Source organism: Anas acuta, chromosome 3 (assembly GCF_963932015.1).
Source record: "Anas acuta chromosome 3, bAnaAcu1.1, whole genome shotgun sequence".
Taxonomy (NCBI): domain Eukaryota; kingdom Metazoa; phylum Chordata; class Aves; order Anseriformes; family Anatidae; genus Anas; species Anas acuta.
Genome location: NC_088981.1, coordinates 70,892,773 through 70,917,861, shown reverse-complemented (window position 1 = coordinate 70,917,861; position 25,089 = coordinate 70,892,773). Strand labels below are relative to the sequence as shown.

Here is a 25,089-nt window from a genome sequence, read left to right as displayed (position 1 = left end):
GATCCTGAACATTGCCCGTCTGCAGGGCGCGAGCTCCCGTGCCCTGCCTGCTGCTCTCAGCTCAGGCTGTTTGGACTCGAAGTGATTTCCTTACAAATAAGAAATCAAAGAATCCTCCTTTTAGAATTTTCTTCTATAACCTGCAGAATTAAAACTACTTTTCTAACTTTCATCTTCAAATATTTAAACAATTTAAAGTCCTTGCAAGAAATATGAGCCACTAACCTGCATCCCAACACTGAGCTTTGAAGCCATATCTTTTTATAGCATTTTCTCTACTGCTTATGAAAAGTAATCTGTCAGGACATATATTGTTTTATGAAGAAAACACAACAGCATATTTTTGCCTTTGGCACAGAACTATGAAGTGAAATTAATTATTCTCTAGGCAGTTTAATTGATCTGAAATGTTCCTACAGAAGACTTGGTCCGTGTATAGATTTCAGAACTCTTCAGAAAATAAAAGGAGAAAATGTGTTGACAGCTCCTTAGCTAGCTGAAGACGTATACATATATTTTAGGCTAAAGAATATTTTTGTTTGTACCATAGATAAAGAAAAATCTGAATTTCTTTGCTAAAATTAAGATGTTCGTTATACCCCCTCAGAGCATGTGGGATCACTCTTAAGTCTACACCCTCTTAATGCATTAAGTTGAACACTGGGTAAGCGATTTGTTAAATTCATCCCCAGTTAGCAAAGAAACTTTGGCACATTGCTATTCCTGAAATCCACAGGCTTAAGCTCAGACAAAAGTGGGCCCCTCCTAATGCTTTGCTAATTCCACCTTTCCCATCTTACGCTGGCCTTGTTTTGCAGATTTGAGTGGCTCACGCAGCAAGCTCAGCCCAGGAGCAAAGGTCACTCCCTTGGTGCAGCCTCTTCGTGCTGCTGGAAATAAAGGTGAGAGGACGGTAAGCTGACAGTGTCTGTGTGTCTCACAGATTGCGTCTGCACCTTAGCCCTTATGACTGCTCCTTCCTTTGCATTTCCCGTGCACTTCCTTGTGGCCTCTCTTTCCAGGCTGCGTTTTCATTTTCTTCTTTTAGTGCTTCTCTGCTGGAGCCATCAGCACCCAGGCTCTGCTCCGTTCGCCAGAGACGTCTTCCATGTATGCAGTCCTCAACACCAGCAGTTGTGTATTAGACATTTGCATCCATAGGTAACCTTAACATTTCCTGCTCTGTGCTAACCTTATAAACAAGATTTTTCCCTGTTTTAGTGGGAAAAAACATTTTTGGTTTTAACAAAATCCGTGAAAAAACAATTACTTAAAACTTAAGCTTATTTTAACATTTCTGGTTTTAGCCTGATGCAGCTCAACCTGATTTCAAGGGTTATGTCAAGGGATTTTAGTTAAGAGTGATTGGTGAAGGATCAAATGTATGGCTCTCAGAGAGGCCTCAGTCCTGCAGACATTTTTTTCTCCTTTCCTCTAAGAGATGTGAGTTACCACATACGGGCTGCACCTGGTGTCAGAGCTGTGCAGGGCATTGGTGCCCCAAGCAGCGCTCTGTGCTGTGTGGAGGTTGCAGTAGAGGCAGAATTTGGCCAAGATGGGTCAGCTTTATCCATCTGGGTGCATACCCATCTGTCCACCTGCACTTTACCCACTGTATCATCATATTTTAACACCATTATTCATAAACCAGGGGCTGGCACTTGAACATGTTCACAAGTATTTCCCTATACATGTGTAAAAGTGTTTTTAACAGCCTACAAACACTTTTTAAAGTCAAAATAACAATCCCAGATCATTCTCATGTACAAAGAAGTGCTTTTATTCTTATCGTAACTGAAAGCCTGAGCAGGAAACAGCGCTCTATCTCACTGCGCGCAGAGAAACCAACTGTTGATCATGGCTGGAAGGTCCCACAGTCCAAAATTTTGCAGTCCACTGTAGGCCTTCTGTTGTTCGTTGGTACAGCTTCCAGTCTCTGGAGAACCTCCGTGCCCTCAATCACCTGCCTGTGGTAGGGAAAAACTGCTCTGAGCTGCTGTCACTGCCCAAGCAGCATCCCCTCTGCAGCTGCTGCAGGGCCGTAACAGAACCAAGCAGGCTCTGCTCTTTTTTTGCCATGGGGTAACAAATGCCATTGGCTCTCGATTAAATGGTTGCCAATTGGTGTTGTAGGAGATAAGAAAATACTATGAGTTTGCGCAATTACATTTATTTCAAGAAATAAGCCTTGTACCCAGCTGCAAAATACTTTTGAGGAGAAAGAAGTGAAAAAAATGTGCTAAATGTTGGCAGTGACAGTTACAGGAAGAGTCTCCCGGAGAAATACCTTTCATTTCCTCCCTTCGCAGTGCCAACCTGCACCCTGTGTTCTGCAACCTTTGCTGTTTTCAAGATCTTTTCAAAAGTCTTAGATAAGTAAAAGAACCTATCTAAGAAAATCTAATAAAAATTTTATCTATATAATATTTTTATCTATGTAATATTTTATCTAATAAAAGAACTTACTTTTATTAAGTAAAAGAACATCCAAACATTTCCTCTGTTTTCAAAGTGAGGTGGCCAGAAGAGAAAATGTTTTCCAGTGTACATATACGTTAATTAAGAGCTTGTCCTGTAGAGATTAGCCTTGTAACAGGGGTCAGTTATGCTCGAGGATTCTGCACCTTCCAGATTACACAGAGCCGGTGGCGAGGCAGGAACTTGAGGTAAACACCATGGGTTAGAAATCTGTCCAGCCAGCCATCCCGCTTGGTTTGTTCTCTGCAGGTTAGGCTCTCATGTTTTTCACATCCTCCCAGAACGCTATCTGTCATGCAACTACGTGGAAGCTGCACTGTAAATTTCTCTCTCTGTGGAGAGAGAAATTTAAACGTGCAGATTTTACGCTGCTATGCCTATTAAGCTGCTTGGAGTAATGATCTTCCTTATTACATTTTGGAAATCGTAAAAATCCCACCAGGGCCAGCCCTGTGCGTTAACCTACTGAGACAAGCATTTGCTCAAACAATTTCTCTCAGCTCCTGCGGGCAGAGCAGAGGCTGGAGGCTTTTCTCAATGCCTCCGTGCCCGTCAGGTCACACCTTCAGCTGACACCGAGCTATGCAGGCTCCGATTTGTAGCCAGGGCAGAGACATGGAATGAGGGGGTTACCTCAAATCTGACGTATCCATCCTCCCCCTGGCCAGAGACATCCTTGTTGCAGCTTTAGGGACTCAATGGACCTCCCTCCAGGGCAGCAGTGTCCCGCAGAGCTAGGGCAACCTCCTGCACGCTGCAGCAGGTGCAGACTCGTGCATACATACCCAAAGGCCACACACTTTTTGTCCAGGTAGGGAATTGGCTGGAGGGTGATGTAGAACTGGGAGCCATTGCTGTGGCGGCCCTTGTTGGCCATCCCGAGGACTCCTCTTCCCTTGTGACGGATGGCGAAGTTTTCATCTGGGAAAAGAGTTGAGGGATAAGAGGCAGCACTTGTGCTGCTTCCTTCCTCTGCTGTGCTTCATTTCCAGCTCCCACAAACTCCCATGTCTTTCTTCCCCACTCACACTTTCCCTTTTCCTTTTTCCCCAAAGGTCCCTCAAGTTTCGTGTGAATAAAGTCTGGTGTGAATCAATAGCCTTCCAATGGACAGCTGGGGATGGAGAGGTGACAGGGTGAGCAGAAGCTGTACTTAGATTTGTGGGATGGCAGCAAGGGCTGGATGCTTCTTCCATGGACAGGAGCCCAGCGAGGAGGTGGAGAGCAGGGGAGCACCGATCCTGACCTCATCCACTGCTCATCTCCTGCCTGCTCACACCGAGTGATCCAGGGCTCCATCAAAATCTCAACAAGCTTGAAACTGTAGAAACATTTAGATTGTAAAATTGATTTTGGGGGGATCATTTTTACCCTGTTTGAGCGCCCTTCTCAGAAGCTGATTCACAAAAATGGTAATGAAATGTTAACTGAAGAGTTACTCCCCGAATGCTGACTCGTGGTTCGCAGAATGACTTCAGCAGTCTAATTTTGGAGCGGGATGCTCTGCGCTCTGTGCTGCTTCGATCCAAATGATTCTCTGTAATTACCTCAGGGCTCTGAGCTCATTACGGTAAAACGTAGCCGCGTCCCTTTAATTTCAGCAAGCGTTGCAGTGAATGGAGGTGTGCCAAGTGCCCAGTTTCGCAGAACAGAGTTTCGCCATCTGACAGAGGCATCTGTCACTGTTTGCAGATATCGAAGATATTTGTCCTCTGTCCTCTGTGTAAACAGGGTGGCGGGAAGCACTTGGAAAGCAACCTAAGCCTTAAAATAGACGGCTGTACCCGAGTGAACACCTTGCTGGAGGATGAAAAGCTATGGGCAACTTTGAAATGTTAAGGAGAAAGAGCAGGGCTCTGGGCAGTGGTGGTCAAACCCGCCAGGCTTCCCGCTTCCAGCCTGCCTTGGCTCAGTCCGTGGCCTCGAGGTGAAAGTGGGCTCTTCATTGCCTTTGAAAATAAAGTTTTCAGCTACTCTTGGCACTTCTGATCTCACTGTTGGCTGCTGCCCAGCCTGCTCGAATATAACATTGGTTGTGACATTGGCAGAAAGCAAGCTTTTACATAAGAGAACATAAATCATTTTCAGAAGCGCTTCAACTGCCCTAAAACATCTTTATGGGTAGCATTTAATCCAAACGGAGTATCCCAAGCGCCTATGTCAATTATATGGGTGTTTTTTCTTAAATAGTGCATGTCATAATGTCCTTTTTTCTTTACATCTCATTACTTTCTATCAGCATGGGGGGACATTTATTGTTAAACTCGCTCATGCCTGTCATTTCTCGACTTTCACAGCTTTATGGACCTTCTGCACGTCGTCGGATTCAGAAGTAACTCTGCATCCCACCGCAGTCACAGAACTGACAGCAGCGCTGCCTGCGGTGTGCCCAAGCCTTAAAAGCTGCCTGAGGTCCAGGAAATCTGGAGATAAAGCCAACTCACTTCCATTACTTTAAACACATTTGAACGAGTGGCATCAGCAGCCTGGACATCTGCAGCTAACCCACTTCTACACTTCTGAAGTCCTTCCACAAGGGTGAGTATTCATGGTTTGAAGCGGGCAGGCGGGTGAATCTCAGCCCTAACTTTGTCAGGGAAAAGGGACAGGTAGAGCTGAGCACCCAGCATCAGAGGAGTGGGCCAAGACTGCAAGTCAGTGCCTAAAACAAACTCTCACTGAAAAAAAAATAATAATCAAATTATTTCCTCTGGGGAAATGAAACAATGTGATTTTTGCTTAAATTTGCCATTTGCACAGTAAGGTAATTAAGGAAACATACCTTCAAAGGTGGGACCATAGATTGACTCTCCTCCATCTCCTTTCCCAGTGACTATGTCTGTAGGGCAGACAGAAGGAGCAGTCAGAGGCCGGGTGTAGCACGGGCAGGATTCGGGGTTGTCTGAGCAGCTCCAGCAGAGCTCAGAGACATGGGTTCCCTGTCCTCTGGGGAAACAACTGCACAGACCTTTCTCTTTTAGTACCAACATTTTAACAGACTTTTGGGAATGTTTCATGAGTCACTGCATTAGCCGACGATGGGACGGGTTGGGAGAAGGGCATCTGTCAGAGAGAATGGGGTTAGAACAAGGAAGGAGGAAAAGGCAGCTGTGATGCTATAGCAGGTTAAGGCTTCTCACGTGCTTGAGAAAGAAGTATAGTAAAAGAGAAATTCCCATTGGGACAGATTTCTGATGGGTGAGACAGTAATTTTAGGTTGGTTTTGTGGACTGCATAGATACCTGCTTAGATGTTTGGAATATACAAAGTTTGTCTTCAAAGTATAAACTTAAAATGGATTTGAGCACTCGTGTTTAGAGTAGGCAAGGCAAACACAGGAAAGAAATACAAGTCTTGGATAATTAAAAGAACAAATTATCTACACTTTTTATCTATTTAGAAAGTAAGATGGCTAAAAAAAAATAAAATGTTTTCGGTTTTTCGTATGTATTGATTAAGAGCTTGTCCTGCAGAGACTAGCTTTGCTGTTGTGTTTGGTTATGTCTTCTTGGACTGTAAGATCCAAGATCCATTCAGATCATCCCATCCCACATCTGCTGTGACCCACATTTATTCGGGCTGTTTGGAAACACACCTCCTCCTTGGATCCACCCGTTCTTTACCAGCTGATGAAAACAGGAATTTTTGTAAGTCAGCTCTCGGCCGCTGTAAGGAGACTTCACTCCTCCAACACACAGAGCACGGAAATTCTCACAGGTTTTGGGGCACACATCAGAAAAGAGCTGCAAAGTGAGTGTGAGAGGAGAAACGTGAAATTCATAACCAATGCCAACTGGTCAGATTTTGGTCCCCCCTCCTTTGGCAAGTGAAACCACCACATTTGCTATTTTTGCTCTTTGCTTTTGCTGTTCTTCACAGCACCATACCTCAAACAGAAGCGTCCCGACAGGCTGCTCATCAATGGCTATGTCCAGGTACACAAACACGTGCTGTTTGGACACAAAAAAACAAATCCAGTGAGATGAAGGCCAGCTTTCAGCGCAGCCCTCGCTTTCCAACACAGGGCAGCTCCCAGCAGCCCAGTGAGAGCCATCTCAGCGGGATTGCTGGTACAGAACAGTACTTCTATTGCTTTGTGTAAGCAAACAAAAAGGTAGAGGACGTTTCACTCTGTTCTGGGCAGAAATAACCCGAGCAGTGTGCTAAAGCGAATCCTGGGCAGGGCTCACTTCTTCGCCTTGCCCTTGTCCACACCCCTGTGGCAGTCTGTACGGTAAGAGCAGGACAAAGGAACCAGCAGCAATGCCCTTCCCACCACCCCACCACAAGGCACGTTTCTTGCTCTGTGCCCCCCGTTCTCAAATCTGCATGGAATCCATGTGGCATCCTCTGTGTTTTATCAGATAATGCGTACAGCTGCATTATCATGTGTTATCTTGTAAACCTGCGTTACTTGCCTGGCTGTTCTTCAGGTGCTTGGTGTAGAAATCCTCAGAGATGGCCTGATAAAGCACCTCGGGCCTAAAATCGCGGTAGTCCCACTGGTGGAGGGCCCACCTGAGCAGCTCCTTCTCGTCCCCCAGCAGCCGCCCGTCAACGAAGCACATCACGCGGGAGGCATAGGCCCACACCTCACCCCGCAATTCCTGCATTGCAGAGGGGTTAAAGCCTCAAGGAATCATTTCCACCTTGAGTGGAGAACCGACGGGTAACACTGCACCACTGCTTGGGTGGCCTGTGCTCTTTTTATGCTTTCTCTGGTTTTAAAACCACAAATCTGGCCAACCCAACGAGTCTGCACCCCAGGTTTTGGTGAGGTGCGCTGATGTTGCACACAGCTCAGGGGCTGCTGCCTGCGTGCTCCTCGGCCCTCATCCCTCAGGGATTTCCCCAGGGCCACCCAGCACCTTCTGAGCAGCACTGACAGACACAGCCAAGCCTTGAGGGCCCTGCTTATCTTACCAGCCCGAAGCTGTCAAACAAGGGGCCCACAAGCCAAGACCCGCTCTTAATTATAGAGGTGCAGGTGTCTGTTAGTAATGAGAGTTACCTTCTTTTTCTCCTGTAAATATTCATGCCATGCAAATTCTAATAAAGGACATATTACAGGATCCGCAAACTTGCTTGGAAACTTCAGCTTCAGAGCCTAGATTTTCCAGATATGGGGAAAAAAAATGCTTACAAGCAGTTTAATACCCCTCCACCCTGTCCTATCCCAGCTTGTACTTCCCTGCAGCCTCCGCCACGTGTTAACCCAGTAACCGCACCACTCCCCTCCTGCCTTTGGCACCTGCAGAAGCAGACACCCGGCACCTGCCCGTGGATGTTGTGGGGTTTATTTCTTCCCCTCCCTGCTGCTCACCTCAGCTGTGCACTTGGCCACGTGGAAAGCTGGGTCCTGGAGCAGCCCCGTCACCGCCACCGCTACCAGCTGCCTGCGGGCCATGGCGCCCCTTCGTCAACACAGCCCGGTGCCACGGCAACCCGGCCACGCACCTCCTGCTGCGGGTACAACATGTTCGTAGCATGCCTGCATTGCACGTAACTGTACAGCTCTCCCCAGCTCTTTGTGTGACGTGCCCTGCGGTGACACGACGGGACGTTGTTCCCCGTGGTGAATGCAGCCTGGCACGGTGACAAAGCAGTTCTGGAGGGGTCGCAGCTATCACAGCAAAGCTTTCTGCCACCCCAGCAGGTTTGCTCCCTTTCTGCTGAAGCATCCTATATAAAAGCGGCTTTGTGGGATGGCTGCGGGTTCAGCGAGGGTCACTGCCAGCTCACCTGAGTCGGGTCACTTCGCTTTCAGTCTCTGAGCAATGTGGATTTTAGCGGACGCTTTTATGAGACAGGACAAAACTTGGTGGTGTGTAAGGTCAGAGATTCATGAACAACAGAACAGTCTGCATGTCCCCAGAGGAAACACATCCTCAGCACATCAAAATCTGACTACTGATGAGACAGCTGTAATTTTCACGCAGAAGAAAACCATGACAGAACAAACCTATGTTAAGCACAGCAAAGAATTACATTCATTTCTTGTCTTAGAAACAACGCACATTTGTATTTACATTTTTTGGAACTGTATAGCCAAGTGGCTTCATGAAGTGCTACACTTGTTCATAACCCCAGGGGCAGAACCACCAAAGCCTGGAGCCTCGCAGCTCAGTAGTTCTGAACCGCTCTGGGAGCTTCCCAGAAGTTAAGCCCATTTGCAAACCGAGACCTATTCTTACAGAGAGAGTTATTGCCCACCTTTTTCTTTTCTTTTCACTCTTTTTTTTTTTTTTTTTTTTTTTCATTTAGGTGTGACAAACGCATTTTGCAAGGCACTGACGTGACGCTTCATTACAAGTCATTTTTGCTGTGCTCTCTACTTTTACCGCATGATGTAGTTTAGCACAGAGATAAGGCTGTGGGAAATAAATCATGTCTCCACTAGGAAAAAAAAAAGCATTTTTGACATATTAAAATCCCATCTGAGATGAAGCAATTTTAATTTGTATACACACAAATTAAATGGGGTGGCAAAGAACAAGCCTAGGTGTGACTCTAGCTAACCGCAACCAGCCAGCACATTAAACTCCAGCTACTTTTTCGACTCTGGCCAAACGAAGGTCAGGAAAGCCTTTTTCCTCCTCTTCAGGCTGCCATAGCCTCTGCAGCTTGTGACAAGCAGAGCCTAATTTTAGTAGCATGACCGTATGGCTTCTGCTCCAGCCAGAAAATTATATAGCAGCCATATAGAAATTCATTTTTCTTAAAAAAAAAATAAAAATAAAAAAAAATATATCTACACAAACACGCACACATATAGCTTGTCCTTACTTTCTTACTCATAATTTCTAGGTGTGCAAATTCTTACTGCCATTGTGGGCAGGAAGGAATTAGCTACAGACATGCTGCTAATAGTCAGGTAATAGCCAATGAAAACCAATGGTCAAAGAAAAAAACGCAGCAAGAAAAAACAAAGAGCAGTTAACCACAGCAGCACAATATTGTTAGCTGGGCAGGGCTGTTTTCTGAAAATTTATGCTGGGCTTTTTAAAAAGAGAGAACAAGCCAAGAGCCACAGATTACTTTTTGTCTCTATCCATTTCTTATTTTGTTTCTCCCCTTCCTTTCATGTCCCTTTGTACTTCAGGTACACAAAAATCTCGTGAGCAGGTTGCCAATTACCGAAATCCTTAATTACCAAAATGCTAAGCTGGATGCTTGTTTTTCTTTTCAGCTTTTCTGTTACCCACTTATGACAATCTGAAACTGCTTTGCAGGCTTAGTCACAGCACTCGGATGGGTGTAAATGGTTTGCGGGTGCTAAGAGTTTGCTGGAAGTGTGCTCACACAGCACTGCCATCATTTCTGAGAGAGGATTACAGTGAAGGAAAGCATGGCAAGCACAAGCAGTTGTACAGTATGTTTAAAAGATGATCCCGAAGCCCTTTCAAAAGGCGTGCAGCTGATGTTCCTGGAAACATGAAGTGCTTTGAAACGTGTACACGTGCCCTGACACATGAGCCCCGAGTTTTCCCTCTGCGTGATTCTTGGAGGGTTCGCCCTCGCCAAACCTCTCCACCTGCTGCCTCTGCTGCCATTTCAGTTCCTTTCAGGCCAAGATAGCACCCGAGAGAGGCCGAGAAAGAGAACAGAAAGGCAAGCTGGATTAATGTACATTGGCTACAGCACCGCCCAGCAGGAAGCATAACGGTGCGCTTGTTAAAGATGCAAACACCAAAGAACTTCACAGCAAATACCTGGAGAGGAAGCGCTGCCCAGCTCGTCTGCTGCAGCTGCCGAACCATAACAGACGGGGCTGTGGAGGGGAAATGCAGCTGTTGGTCACCCAGTGGTCAAAGCAAACAGTGTGGGAGGCTTCAAAAGTCTTCCTACTGCAAGGGGATGATGGACACATTCGGCTGAGGAAACAAGGCAGACCTCTAAGGAAGCTTTGTCTTCCACGTGGAAGGCAGGAGCTGACATCACTTCATTAAAAAGTTTAAAGCACACCCAAGGAGGAAATGTGATTATGAAGATGACGATATGCTCGCTACTGGGCTGTCCACAACCTGAAATTCTCCAACTGACTGCTGCGGGAAAGACCCCTGAACACTTCTGGGAGCTGGTCCCCTTTGGGAATGCACAGACACCAGGCTACAACCGTGGATGATACAGAGACCTGCAGGACACACCAGGGAGTTGCTATTCCATCTATTCCAAAGATACTTTCCATTAGGTAGGGTTAAAACATAAGCCAGAAAAGAGCAGTAAGCGTACTACAGTGAGATGCTGGATCACCTAGAATATGCCTGCAGGTGTTTTTTCACGGGGAAGAACTGCTTGGGCCAGAGATAAATGGTGGTCCATCCGTTGTCCAAAACCATTCATTTTTCACCATCTTTATGGAAGATCTGAAAAGGGATGAAGCGTATAGGGTCTCCGGTAGCTCAGAGAACTGCAGGTCTGTGAGAAGCACCATCTTTAATCCTATGAAGAACAGATACAAGAGATCCTGAAACCATAGCTCTGGGAAGTACGGCATCGCCAGTTCCCTCTCCACTCTTTAAGAGGAACTGGGAAAAAGCGGAATTAGGAAAAGCCTCCAGAGCAGGACTGCTGGCCATGGGCAGATGCGCACACGCAGGAGGCACCACGATGACAGCCCAGACTCTGCAGCACGCCTGGTCTGCAAGCTGGTCTCCTCCTGGCTGCTCCCCTCAGCATCTGCTTCCCCTGCATCTGGGCACTTCCCACTAGGTCTGCCTGCCACGGGGACACAGAAAGCACTCACCTGGGCATTGGTAAGGGATTAGGAACTAATCCCATATTACCCTTCATCGAAGCAGGGAAAGATTTAGAGAAACAAAAAACCAACACACAACAAGACAACAGCAGCACAATAGGTTAATAGCAAATACCATCTGTGGCCTGATCACGATGCCTCACTAGTTCAGAGAGTGAAACAACCATTTCACTCACAGACACAAGCCAATCTCTTCTTGAACAACTGGCAAGGTTGATGCCAAGCTCAGCATCCTGAACTGTGTGAACAAACATTCAGGTTGCAGGAGTTCACGAGGAGGTGGTCACCGCCTCCTGCCCTGAGACACCAAGAGGCAGACACTGTAAAACCCCTGGTGGTGCCTCTGAGCATGGCAGAGAGCACAAAACAAGTGTAAAAAATACGTCTGATCCACAGCGACAGCGTCCCGGCTTCTAGACGCAGATCTGCATGCGCTGTAAGCTTCAGATTGCTGAGGTCGAATGTTATTTACAGCTAAACCACGGATATCAGTGGCAAGCAGCGTAAGCACGCACACAATAGCCAAGTACATACCTCGGCACAACGTGTTTGCTCTACCCCATAAGAGTTTGTTTAAACTTTCACTTGGCCAATCAGCCAAAATCTTCAGGAAAAAAAAGCTGGTATTTCATTAACTTGCATTTGGAAGAATAGTGAAATTAATTTCGGGGTCACACACACTGAGCAGTTTACAAACGGAGTGGCATAAACATACAAATGTGTTAATTGCTCACAAAAAATGGGTCTTTCAGTAGTCTACTTATTTTCCTACATTTACATCCAAAATCCTAATCTCATTTTTACACAGTAAGCACTGAGGTGAATTTGCTAAGATTATGTTGCGTGAGGAGGTGAGAAGCTGAGGTGTTTATTGGCTAGGGAGGAAAGATATTTAGAGAGCTGCTTCGAAGCAGTTTCAGGGGCATGCATTTTTTGCTAAATAGTTCTTGGTGACAGCTGGACTGACAAGCAAAGCTGCAGGGGTTTCCTTTAAAACTCAAAGCAATTTTAGGCTTCAGTTGCAGCCTTAGAAATGCACACACGGAATAGAGATTGATTTTCATCTTTAATATAAATGTATTCGCTACAAAGGAAGTAAATGGTGTCAAAATGCAACATTTGTGGTGCGAGAAACCACGCGAGCTTTTAATTTCCCAACTGCAAGCTAAAACGTGTGCTGACAGCTTAAGCAATGCAGGGTGCAAGATTAGTCACTGCTGTGCTATCCACAGAAGCAAGTTTCTTCACTGCTTGTTGGGTAATTTGGTAGAAGAGCGTAAGAAAATTCCAAAAGCAAAACTTCCTTTATAATTATAGGGAAAGAGAGCATCCAGCCATGCCTGTGTGACTGCAGCTCAAACGTGGTTTTCAAGGGGAACTTCACAGTGAACAATTTAAAGCACAAATAAAATAATAATAATAATAATAAAACAACAGTAGAAAGTGTATAACAATTATTTTACTGGTGGCTTGGAATTTAGCTTGTAATCAGCTTCTAAACATTCCAGGAGTTATGTCAGTAAATGGCAGAGTTGCACATTTCAGTGTTGTAGTTTACCTTCATTATAGATAGAAGTTGTTGGTATGAAATATCTTAATTGTATACAATTCAGTAAGATTTCTGTAGCTCTTACAAGCAGCTTCACTGCATTTTTTTTATATGTTCTCACAGCACCAAGACTTCAAGCTTTTGAAGTGCAGCTGCAGAACATGCTGCTCCTCCTCAGTGGCAGGAAGTATAAATTGTATTGTTCTGAGAGGGAAAAAATCAGAAGGTGAAAAGCCTGACTAGTGTTCTGCTGTGGGATTTGGTTCTTTGTATTGATCCACTCCCACTGCCTACCCTCCTTATGATCAGTCTGTATAAAACCTGACCTAGGCCTTTGAAAAAATTGAGACGCTTACCCAAAGTCCAGCAGCACACGGTCAGAAGCCTGCCTAATACTTAGACAAGGAACATCAATCAAGCAGAATTTGGGCTCCTTGGAACAAGACAGACACTGACACACTGGGCTGAGCACAGCAGAAGACTGCCAAGGTGATTAAAGAGCTGGAGGTGACGAGGCTGGGTTTGCTCAGCCCTGAGGAGAAGGCTCTGGGAGGAGCTGTCTTCAACTGCCTCACGGGAGGGTGCAAACGCAGAGCCAGACACTCCTTGGAAGTGTAGCAGCGGGATGAGAGGCAGCAGACACAGACTGGAATTTTGGGAATGGCCATAAAATACAGGAAACATTTTGTCACTACAGTTACGGTCAAACACCAGAACTGGTCGTCCAAAGAGGCTGTGGATCTCCATCCTTGGAAATGGTCAAACTGAGCAAGATGATGGACCGGCTGGCCCCTGGAAGTCCCTTCCACCTTAAACTGTTGTACTATTTAAGAACTGCTCTTTTATGCCAGTGACTCCCTCTGGTCAGTCACATAAGCCAAGCATCAAAAATTTGGTTTTGTTTCCAAATTCACCTGCCGATGCCTTATTTTTTTTTTTTTTTACATTTTTAATCTGTTAAAACACAGAATACCAATGTAAATCACAAGAAGGACTTTTTAAAACGGATGTGATGATTGAGTACGTTGCTTTTAGTACCATTTTATCTGGATTTTAACACACCTGTACACTACATGAGATATTACCAATAGCTGAACTTGAAGATGCAAAGCGTATACTCCGGCACACCATTTTATTAGGATGACAAATCTTTTTGTTAGCAGTCAGTCACTGAAAACAATCTGTACACATCTAATCTAGACAACAAAAATAGCTGTACAGCTTTAACGCAATATGCCCCCTTTATATAGCTCGTTATGCTCTGGAGAGGTTCATTGTTCAAGTTCCCACAAAAACAATTTCCGGCTTTAACATATATTAAAAGTAACATTACATTCTGCTCTCAAAAGTAGAAAAAATAACACTTTAAATATAAACTGGCTCCTAAGCTTAGACCGAGGCCTGTCAGGAAGAGAATTTTGCACTTAACAGACAGTGCCTCCAACATCAAGAGCTCTTCAAAGTGCTTGGCAGAGCGTGTGAACGTTATCCACGCTTACTACATTAGGAAACTAAGGCACGGAGGTCAACTGCCTTGCTCACTGTCACACGGCGGGCGAGTGGCGGAATGAACACAACTCGGGCTTTTCGGTTGTCCAGTGTAACCACCGCATCCCACTGCCACTGTTCAAGTGCAATGGCTGAAGCATTTCTGAGGAGTGAAACTCTTAAAGCATACAGTAACGGAAGGGGCAATCCGGAGCCAGGCAAAGGCTGCAATAATTTCAACCCAACCCAAACCAATTTGGTATTCAAGAAATCAAAATGCACTTAAGGGAATGGTCACACAGGAAGTGATTCTTTAACCCGCAGAGAGAAAGCTCATTAGACGTAAGACATACGGCATGATCTTTGCAAAAAGTACCGGTTATCTGAAGCTTGACAGTAGCTCAGGTAATGTGAAATCCATCAGAGAAGCTGTACTTTCAGGTCAGCAGAGACATCAACACTGTTCTTCCACCAGCAAGGCACACTTCCCTGGAAAGTCACGTGGAAATGCAAATTGCAGGGCAAGTACCTGCTCAGTAGGCATGGATGTGTAAGAGGCACACACAAAAAAAGTATGAATCGCTTGTGAGGTATGGACTAGAGAAATACCAACTGGCGATAATTAAAATGTCTAAAATAAATAATATTAAGAAAACTGAAAGTCACCCATGGAAAATCACCAAGAAATGCATCTTCAGATAGATTATGCTGCAGAAAAGAAAGTGCGACGCGTGTAATCACTGCTTGGCTGAGAAGCACGCTGTAGCCTAGCCCTCTGATGACAAATAAGCATTTTCAGAAAGGTTGCCCTTGAATAGGATGCTCATGAGCTGACTCATTTACTGACAGAGGCTGCTGATGAGATTCAGAAACCTGTACGTTTTGATTCTGTTCTCCACTAATTTGATGGGAAGGAACTGTATCTTGGCTGGAGTGCGACTGTTGACTTGATTCCTGAGTCAGCTGCATGTGCTGAGCTGGATGGGAAGATCCTGCTAAGTGGATGTGTTCATTTTGCCCTTGATGAGCGTGGAGATGTTCTAGTGCTTCCTTGGAAAGAGTGATGACATGCATTTGTTCAGGCTGGGCAGCCTCTATTTGATTTGCCATCATATTGATGCTTTGGATTTGCTCCGCTTGCTCCTGCTGAGCTGAAAGCAACAAGTTTTGCAACTGCTGTGGCGGCTGAGCAAGCAGCGTGAGGTTAGCAGCCTGCCCCGTTGTCATATTTGGGGCATTTTCCGCAGTGACAATGCTAATGCCTTGATTGTGACCAGGCATGAAGTTTATGTTATGCACCGCGTCTGTAACCAGCAGTTGAATTTCCTGCCCTCCAGAGGTGGCAAGTTGATACTGCTGCAGCTGAAGAATGTTTCTGACTTCCGAATTCGTGGTGCTGCTGGGAGCAGCGCCGGCTTCTTGAAACTGCTTTTCCTTGCTATGAATTTTCAAATGAGACTTCAGGTTGTCCAGACGAGCAAACTGCAAACTGCATTCCGGGCAAGAAAAAGGCTTTTTACCGGTGTGTAAGATACAGTGTCTCCTCTTAGCACTGGAATCAGAGAAGGATTTTCCACATATTCCACAAGAATATGGCTTTTCTCCTCTGTAAAAGAACAGATTTGATCGCATGAAAATATTCACTTTAAAAGCGCTGCTTTCGACAACAATATAGAATAAAAAATCAAAACAATTTTCTTTTGCTGCATCATAAACACTTAAGAATATTCAACATTAAAAAGTGTTGTTTGACTTCCTAATTTTTATACAACTTCACATGCTGTACAACACCTGCATTAATCTATATCTGCTCAAGAGCTACAGAGACAACACAATTTCCCTCCTGTTATGATACCAGAAGTACAAGCTCTGTGCTGCTAGATCTTGATTAAGAATGCAACAACTTACAGGATTGTAAGCACCGACTGTTCTCAGGATGTTTATTAATAGTGTGGGCTCTCTAACTAAATGAGTCTCTAAACCCTTCCTTGCTGCTTGTCTCAAAAGTCAAGAAATTATACTGGAGGTATTTTCTTTTAAGGCACAAAACAGTCCTCAAGTGATTTCAAATCTGACGTGCCTTTATGCAATATTCACATCGATAAAAGCTAAGGAATGCTATTAAAAAGACATGATAGACTACAGGAAAACAGGAAAGTGCTCCAATAACCTTGTTACACCATGGCTGCTGTTTTGCTGTCAAACAAAAATTCACAGGAAATATTTTTCATAAATAATACCGAAGTACATCGTCATTAAACAGACACAATGTAGAGAAGAAGAATCTTCAGCGTTTTGGCAAACTAATATTTAACTGTGCAATATCTTCCACTACTAATTATTTCTTTAAATAAATTAAACAAAAATGTTAGCCCTTAATCATCCATCCCAAATGCAAACAAACCTTGACCATCTGTAACCGAACAGGCACTGGATACAGGTAGCAGATGAGAAATTACAGTTGTAAAGAATGTGCTGAAAATTAGACATACTTTACCTGTGAATTCTAATGTGAGTCTGAAGAGAACTTTTAGCTGTGAACGATTTGCCACAAATTTCACAAGTGAAGGGCTTCTCACCTATCAAAAAGAAATTTGACATCGTTTTTCAGGTCGCGCTTCCCATGAATTTATTTAAAAATGTGACACTTTACTGCACATTGTTCCTAAGCATGTAAAGCCAAATGATTGTGCTTCTGCCATGGGTCAGGATGGTTAACTGAAACGGAACAAGCTCATGCTTTAAATGAAGGTGTAGAATTTTGAAGGTACATCTCTGACATGTCTCCTCTTTGAAGACAGAGAACTAGGTGATCCAAGCCCTTAGAGCAACAAAAATCATGCCTAAGACAGATGGAGGTGTCTTGAGCTCAATCCACATGGAACAGCAAGTTTGAAAAAGGCTGACCCTGAACTTGGAGACATTAATGCCAGGCTCACGTGCAGCACACCAAGCAGATGAGTAAGCCCCTATTTCCAAACCTGAGAAGTGAACCCATCACCTTAAAAAGTCTGCTGACCTTTAAGACTCCATCCTACACCTGCAATACCCTGGGAACATATCCCATGTCTCTGCTCAAGGCACGGGGGTTGGAACCGGATGATCCCTTCCAACCCAAACAATTCTATGATTCTAACACCAATCAGAGAAAAAAATAACTTATGGTGGGTTGAATAATTTTTTGTTGTTTGTTTTTTACTGTAATTTTAATTCTTGTGTCTGAGTAGAAGCAGAATGAATGAATTGAATAGCAGAAAGGTTCACAAGAAACAGATACCACCCAGCAAAATGAATGTCTGACTCACACCACAGATTTTCTCTGCATTCAATGACTTTAAGACACTAGGTAGGAGAATCTGGATCACCACAGTGGCAATTCTCACCACCCAGGCATATTGAAACTCAGCACAGGGCTGCAGCCGCTTTCCAAGGAAGCCTCACATTTAGTGTACACCTGCAAAGCTTTTCAGCTTTCATTCTGCTTCAGAGGGCTGGGGTGAAGTTTGAGAAGAAATGTTTGTTGGAAGGGACATTGGAGGTCACCTGGTCCCAGACCCCACTGGAAAAACAGGAGCAACTTAAGGGGACTGTGTTCTTATGACATCCAGTGCTACAGAACTGCTGCCAAAGAGTAACAGTCAAATCAATGTTAACGCTCTTCCCCCAAACTACTTGTGATTTTAATTCTTGTTTTTGAGATGGAACAGATCCGTTGCACTGACAATACTGGTGTCCAGCCTGTCTTTTCCAGAAGCACTACCTACTGCAGATCAGTTTCTACTAGAACTCAGTTAACCTATTTTTGCAACTTACATGGCTACTGTGCCCCCTCTCCTCATTTCCCACCACCAAGCTCATCTCCTGCTACATTTACAGAGCTGTATCAGCTTCAGATACAAAAATGTTGTGTGTAAATACATGCTACATTGTCCTCAATAAAAAAGGCAACATTTAAAAGTATCACAAGTTAACACTATCCCTGATACACCAAAAACTCCCAAAAGAGCAAATTCTGACTTCATCATGTCCTAAGGAATTTAAAGCTCTTATTTTCACTGAGAAGGACATGAGTTAAAATTCACAATTTGATCTTGTGCACACTACTATAACCACACGTAATATAATCATATATAATTCAATTCTGGGAAGGAACAATTGCCACTGTTTAGAGCTATTTTAAAAGGCAATATTTACATGTCATCTTATGAACTTCTTCAAAGAAAAGTATTTTAAGAAGCTTATGCTTTGTCATCATGAGAGATCAACTTTTTTTTTATTCCTGTTGTCTGGCCATTCAAGTATCACCTCACCCCCTAAATCTCTTTTAAAACACCCTCTGATGTCACTTGCATTGCACCATCCCTTCCAGCCAATCTCCTGCCAGCACCTGGTTTACTACAACATAATAAAAAGATAAACTGAAATAATTATTTTTACGGTCAGCAACATTTTCCATAAACATCCATCTCCCACTGACACTTTTAGGACGTACATTTTCTGTTCCTACATAGCTCATTTCAAGCCCAATAAATGCTGGATGTGGCTCTCCAGATGAGCTTAATTCCCAATCTAAGATTTTACCACAGGAGAGCTAACCAGCACCTTCTGCAGATGGCTTCCTTAGGGGAAAAAAAAGAAAGGAAGAAAGAAAAAAAGCTTTTCTTGTAGTAGGTGCTGCTTCTGCACTGTTGTAGTATGTCCTGTTTTGTGCTCGTTATGTAATCTCAATAGCTATCTCCTAATTAGAAACACAGGCAACATTATGTGTAAGCACAGACAAACCCCATCCCAAAGAAATGAGCGTCCTTTGCGCAATGTATTGTTTTGTCTGTGTTATTTCAAGAAAAAAGAAAAAACAAACAAACACAATTTAAAAACCAGCAGAGGATAGTACCTGTGTGTGTTCTTAGATGTTTCTTTAACTGAGCTGCATCCATGAATTTGCGATGACACTGGTTACATTCCGGCAATGAACGGCCTTGTCGCAACAACAAAAAAAGTGTCAGTGCATAAGTGATCCCCTGTATCTCTTCAGTGATCTTTGTTAAAGCACTTTCCTGTAAAATAACCACTTTGATATAATATAGAGATAAAACACAAGGTGATTCACTGCCTTCTCCCTACCTCGTCATGAAAACTAGCAGGATGACACACCCCTCTGACTCTGCTTATTCTCAGGCCTGACACCTGCTCCCCCTCAAGCTTACTTTCTCTTGAACTCCTGCAAAATCTGATTTTTTCCACCACTTCCTGCATATGTAATTTTACCTTCATCTTTCTAAAACAAAACTGTAAAACACTTCTTAAAGCTTGTCTGCCATTACTAATCCAAAGTAATGCGAAACTACAAGGCAACACGCAGCGCACAAGTGTTTATAAAACTCCTAGCTTTTATGTAACACGGACAGCGGAGCTAAAACGAATGAAATTTTATGGCTAGTACAGCACAGCTAATTTTCAAACATCAGAAGGGTCCTCTTCAATTAACTATCTTTTTTAAACATTCCACTTATTGTACACTATTCAGTCTTTTGAGCCTAAATACATTGTTGCAAAAGAATACTCAGCCTTAGTCAATCTTTGTGAGGACAAATGAGCATGGATTGTCAGCCAGCTCTTCAACCCCAACTTGTGATACCTGTGTGCACTCGGTAATGGCTCTTCAGCTGTCTCTTTTGGCTGAAGTACTTCCCACACTGATCGCATGTGAAAGCCTTTTGCCCTGTAAAGAAAATCACTTATTAAAATGCAAGCTGCATCTAAAGTAAGTATACAAACCAGAAAAAAAAAGTCAGCACATACAAGAAAGAGTAGAAACACTTATTTTGCCCATATAGGCGCGTTTCTGGGGGAAGGGAGGTTACCTTTGCCTTGTAATATTTACCTGTATGTAGGCTCATGTGCTCCAGAAGAGAATGCTTTGTTGTGAGAGCCTTGCTGCAGACAGTGCACGTGTACGGCCGCTCTCCAGTGTGCATCCGCTCGTGGACCTGAAGGGAGTGCTTCTGGGAAAAGCCTTTGCCACATTCGCTGCACTTAAAAGGGCGCTCCCCTGAAAGCAGACGATGACATTAGGAAGTACAGAGGTGGTATTTCTCACTAGGTATTCCAAGCCGACAATGGGATCACTGCAATCTAATATCTACTAAACGACTTATAGATAGTGATAAGGAGAATTAAAATAAAGAGGCAGGCCTCATGCAGCAGTAAAAATATTTAAGTCTTGCCACATAATTCAGTTATTTTCAATTTCAGTTAACAGAGAAATGATTAACTAAACTGCAATCAAGGTAAGACATAAAGGCTACGAGATCTCCTGATAAGAAAACAGCAAACAGTCTCGGAATCGCACCATAATAATTAGGATGAGTGTACTATTTTGGGCAGCTCTTGCTATGGACAACAGCCCATATTTAAACAAGAGGCTTGCATTTAGCAGCAAGTCACTAAATCCTACACTCAAAGAAGCAGTCTCTTAAGGCCTACCTGTATGACTTCTCTGATGAATAGCTAGAAAGTGATTATATTTAAATACTTTGCCACAGTCTTTACAGCGAGCTTCAGAACCTGTACGTTTTCTTTTTCCATCAGTTCTCTTTGCCAGTCCTTTTTCATCCTCTTCACCAAGCAGCTTATAATCTTTTAGTTTGATGGACCTCCTTATTCTACGTTTGCTGTAACGGCTCTGAGTGCTCTGCATCCCCTCAGATTTGGGATCATAATTCTCATCCTTCTCAGCTGACAGATCAACAGCAGCTTCTGAGCCACAAGCAGGTTCCGCTTCTTCTGCATCTTTCCTTGCTGGATCCTGTTCACTGACAACTGTTTCTTCCGCTGCCACGTCTTTTTTCATAGAATTTTGCTTATTCTGCATGGAGTTGTTCTCTCTCAGCTGCACATCTTCAGGAGAATTTGCTGCTGATTTTTCTTCCTGGACCGTCTTGACTTTCCTCGGTCGCCCTCGTTTTCGCTTTGGTGGCTCCTCGGTTTTCTTGTCACTTGCAATAAGGGCTATGGAGGTGCCGCTGTTAGACGGTGCCGGCAGCGCGCTACTTGGGCTGCGGCTGGCCTGGTATTCAGAGTAGGCACACACCAAGTCGTTCACTTTCAGGAGCTGTGCAGTAGCTAGAATTTGTTCTGTGCTTTTTTCACTGGCGTGGAGGTAACCAGTGTAGATAAATTCTAGCAGTGCTCCAAAGGTGTCGGCAACCATTCCCTCCAGCATGTAAATTGACTGCCCTATTTCGCCCTCATCTACAAACATCATTGAAAAGTACTCACTGCTGGCAGCGAGCAGAGCTTTATGGGCTCTGAATTGCACATTCTCCACTATTAGAGTAATGTCACACAGAAAATCTTTTTTCCTTTGTTCTTCAAAGTTAGCTAGAATGGTATCTTTGTGAGTTTTCGAGTGGATGACAACCAGTTTCTCAGAAGGGTCAGGAGCCGTCTCTGCCATTTTTATTGCAAATATGAAAGGAGGCACCTACAAGAATATAGAAAGTTTAAAACACATCCTGGAAGTCAGCATATAAAGACATAAAGTATTGTTTTATTTACTAGTCAGAGTTCAACAATTTCTAAAGCACTTCTGAAACCTCTGAACTGTTTTTTATAAAGTCAATTCTAATGCTGACAGTTTTTTTTTTTCTTCAGAAAGCATTTTAAAATCCTAAGAAATGGCTACAGATAGTTTCTTCTGAGATCAGAATTACTGCCAGTTATTTTATTTGTTTAGCTCTAATGTACTGTGAACTGTACAGCATCTAAAAACATGGCTGCCCCTTCTGAAAACTCCTCTTTCACAACTCAAACAATTGAACAAAAAGCTCTCTTTGTTTGCTGCTCCTAAACAGAAACAAACAAACCAACCAAAAAAAAAAAGTCAACTGCAGCTTCATCGCTACAGATGCCCCAGTTCAGACTATTCAGGCTATCAAATCCTGTAAACAATGATAAAACTTGATTTGCTTCAGCCTGGCCAGACTCCATGTCCTTCCAAAACTTTCTCCTTCAGCACACATACCTGTGAGGCTTCAGGCTGTGTCCGCAATAAAGGCATAAAGCCAGCAGATTTTTCTAAGAACTGTGTCTAAAATAGGGCTGAGTATTCTAAGTATTAAGCATCAGTTTGGCTTGCTACACATTTTCAATTATAAATATAGACAAATAATAATAATAATCCAGCAATTCTGAAGAATCTATCAAATGAAAATAGCACGGAAGATGTGCCAAAAATGGTCGTTTCACATGGACCGGCTGAGCCAAATGTGAGACAGGCTAGCTACCTGCCATCCTAACTTATAAAACCGACATATTAAATACAAATACATGTTAAAGTGTAGCAGTCAGTGAAGGCAACAGTTATGATTACCTGAAGGAATGCTGTAAGAAACAACATGAGTTACATACAGGTGATATCAAAGTGCTATTGAGGTGGCCAACAAGTGATTCTTTAGGCCCACTGAGCCACCAAACTCATGCTAGAGCCAAATTAGAACAGTTTGATATGAAGGGACCTGCAAAGGCAACCGAGTTCAAGTGCCTGACCACGCCAAGGTACACAGAAGTTAGAGTGTATTACTGAGGGTGTTGTCCAAATGCCAGCTGAACACTGACAGGCTCAGGACATCGACCACCTCTTCAGGAAGCCGGTTCCAGCATTTGATCACCCTCACGGTAAAAGATTTTTTCCTTATGTCCAGCCTGGTGCAGTTCTGTGCCGTTTTTGTGTGCCCTTGGTTACCAAGGAGAGGAGCAGCTGCTTGACCAAGCGCAGCAGAGCCACGTTGACCTGGGAGCCCCAACTTCAGGGGCATGCGGGCCTGATGTTCCTGGGGCCCCCTAAAACCCTCCTGCGCCGTACTACAGGCACTCCCGAAGCACCACCGCGGCCTGCGGCCGTCCCTACACCACACGCCCGCCTCCCACAGCGGGCTGCGCCGGTTCTGCGGCTTCTGCCCGCCCCAAGCCACATCCTCACCCCTCGGGGGGCACAGCCCAAGCGACGCCCACCCCGCACCCCCCGGGGTCAGGCGGCGGAGCGGGGCCGGGATGCAGGGGGCCCGGGCCGGGCACTCACCGCTCCGCCGCCGCCGTGACGCGAGATGGCGGCCGCTCCTCCTCCTTCCTCCCTCCCTCCTCCCCAGCCGGCTCCGGGCTAGGGGAAGGCGGGGCGGGCGTCCTTGAGGGAGAAGAAGGTCTGCAGCTTGAGGTCGAAGCCCGGGGGCCGGCGGTGGGGCTCGGTGTAGTCGCTCGGCATCTCCCGGCCCAGGTAGGGGACGAGCTCGCAGTGCTCCCGCAGCTCCGCCAGCTTCTGCCGGTACGCCCGGCGGCCCTGCGCCGAGCCGCGAGGGTTGTGCGCTGCGGGAACAAAGCGCCGCCTGTGTGACCAACAACAGCCAGCTGCTCGCCAGAGACAATAAAAAACAATGCTGCATTTTGCAAAGGTGGGTTTCCAGTGCACTAGAACTTAAAGTCAGAAGGAGTTTAGAAGAAGACAACCTGTTGTCCTGGATTCCTGTGGTCAAACTGTGCATGAGGAGAGTTCTGTGCACTTACATAACCCTTACAGGTCATCATCCAGCACTAACAATGATTTAATGATACAACACACGAGCAAAGCATTCCTAGAATGGACATGGTTACATTAGCAAAGCTGTGCTAACAATAGAGTAAAAACAGTCTTCATGGGTGAAAAAATCTACAGTACAAAACCAGCTTTGCTGGTTTAAGAACTGTATGTTCTTCCATAAGGAAGCTACTCCAGCAAAAATGTGTGTTAGCCCATGAAAATTGTGAAGGGTGCTGGAAGCTGGATAGAATAACTCTAGATGTGAAGAACAGCAGATAGATAATAAAGGTTGCCCTTATCTGACAGGATAAGCAAAACTTCCAAATAACAAAAGGCAAGGTAAAGATCACCCACCAAACTGGTTGGTTTGTAAAAGGCAAAAGCAGTGCATTGAAGTGTTGGTGTTGCTTCAGAAATCTCTAGCAATATATACTTGAAACCAGATCAAAGCCACAGCAGAGCTGCAAATCAGGCTGCAGAAATCTTGAAAGATGGCACCATTGTAGCCTGATTGCATACTGTTAAAGATTATTAGCTGCAACTGTTGTCTTGGAGTGGAGAAAAAAAAAGTTCTAAAAAATAGCCCGTATGAGCGCAGGAGATGAAGTCTGAACAAGTTTCCTCAGTGCAGACATAGTCCTAACCACTGCTAGCTCCATGAGGTATTACTTTATCATAATTTTGTGGGTAGAATACAAACACCTAGTTTAAATTTTGAATTATCTTTGTTGTGGAAAAGCAAGATGGTCAGATCGTAGATAAAATTAAAAAAAAAAAAATTAAAAAAATTGAATTAAAAATAATCAGCATACTGATACTCTATATTGATATTGAAATCTTGTCAGATAATTTCACAAACAAGCAGACTGATAAATAACATTTCATTTCTCTTTGTTAAAAACAAAAAAAATCTAATTGAATCTGCATAAACATCTATTCTCTGGTACTGTATAATTTAGTGTATCACTAAGCCCTTGTAAAAGAAATGCTTTTCTTGAAAGTGACAGTTGTTTTATGTGCACTTAAGCTGGTTTTCAATACAATAATACTTTTTTTTTTTTAAACGTATTTAGGTGATGTCTTGTCAGAGATATGCATGATCAGAAAGTTGTCCTGAAGTTATTTGCAAGGTGAGGTTTTTTACTAAGTTTTACTTGCATACTTGAGACAGTTAAAAAAAGACAAACATTCAGGCACCAAAACCATTTCTCAGAGTGTGTTTCAGCAGTCTTTTATTACAGT

General features: G+C 44.1%; 2 protein-coding genes and 1 long non-coding RNA gene across 8 annotated transcripts; 1 reads left to right on the top strand and 2 right to left on the bottom strand.

Moving 5' to 3' along the window:
• Positions 1–1,003: 1,003 nt before the first annotated feature.
• LOC137854399 (uncharacterized) lies at positions 1,004–14,942 on the top strand. Of its 3 annotated transcripts, none has more exons than XR_011095139.1 (4): positions 1,004–1,161; positions 3,534–3,614; positions 4,776–5,016; positions 5,952–6,862. It is a non-coding gene; the product is annotated as an uncharacterized lncRNA (long non-coding RNA). The 3 variants fall into 3 exon arrangements; XR_011095138.1 differs by lacking the exon at positions 5,952–6,862 and adding an exon at positions 12,909–14,942 and having other exon boundaries at positions 1,005–1,161; XR_011095137.1 differs by having other exon boundaries at positions 1,005–1,161; positions 5,999–6,862.
• Positions 1,763–10,690, bottom strand: PPIL6 (peptidylprolyl isomerase like 6). Its single transcript, XM_068677733.1, has 8 exons — positions 7,802–10,690; positions 7,490–7,585; positions 6,897–7,085; positions 6,366–6,428; positions 6,074–6,221; positions 5,261–5,317; positions 3,264–3,399; positions 1,763–1,967 (listed from the first exon to the last, which is right to left on the bottom strand). The coding sequence occupies exons 1-8, from the start codon at positions 7,883–7,885 to the stop codon at positions 1,856–1,858; spliced, it is 885 nt and encodes a 294-aa protein (XP_068533834.1). The 5' UTR covers positions 7,886–10,690; the 3' UTR covers positions 1,763–1,855.
• ZBTB24 (zinc finger and BTB domain containing 24) lies at positions 13,899–23,488 on the bottom strand. 4 transcript variants are annotated; one of them, XM_068677730.1, is made up of 7 exons: positions 23,356–23,488; positions 20,760–21,759; positions 20,158–20,325; positions 19,912–19,995; positions 19,168–19,251; positions 16,771–16,852; positions 13,899–15,879 (listed from the first exon to the last, which is right to left on the bottom strand). In XM_068677730.1, exons 2-7 carry the CDS (start codon positions 21,730–21,732, stop codon positions 15,069–15,071), a joined length of 2,202 nt encoding a protein of 733 aa, XP_068533831.1. In that variant the 5' UTR covers positions 21,733–21,759; positions 23,356–23,488; the 3' UTR covers positions 13,899–15,068. The 4 variants fall into 4 exon arrangements, 3 of the variants coding, with proteins under 3 accessions (XP_068533831.1, XP_068533832.1, XP_068533830.1); XM_068677731.1 differs by having other exon boundaries at positions 23,257–23,357; XM_068677729.1 differs by lacking the exon at positions 23,356–23,488 and adding an exon at positions 22,648–23,125.
• Positions 23,489–25,089: the final 1,601 nt, after the last annotated feature.

Coding starts and splice junctions, on each gene's coding strand:
- PPIL6 (XM_068677733.1), bottom strand. CDS start 7,885: ATGGCCCGCAGGCAGCTGGTAGCGGTGGCGGTGACGGGGCTGCTCCAG. Junction 7,586..7,801: donor TGGCCAAGTGCACAGCTGAG/GTGAGCAGCAGG, acceptor TGGAAAATCTAG/GCTCTGAAGCTGAAGTTTCC. Junction 6,222..6,365: donor TCGGGACGCTTCTGTTTGAG/GTATGGTGCTGT, acceptor CTCACTTTGCAG/CTCTTTTCTGATGTGTGCCC.
- ZBTB24 (XM_068677729.1), bottom strand. CDS start 22,674: ATGTTGTTTCTTACAGCATTCCTTCAG. Junction 19,996..20,157: donor GCACATGAGCCTACATACAG/GTAAATATTACA, acceptor TTTTCTTTACAG/GGCAAAAGGCTTTCACATGC. Junction 16,853..19,167: donor ACATCTAAGAACACACACAG/GTACTATCCTCT, acceptor TCTTTTTGATAG/GTGAGAAGCCCTTCACTTGT.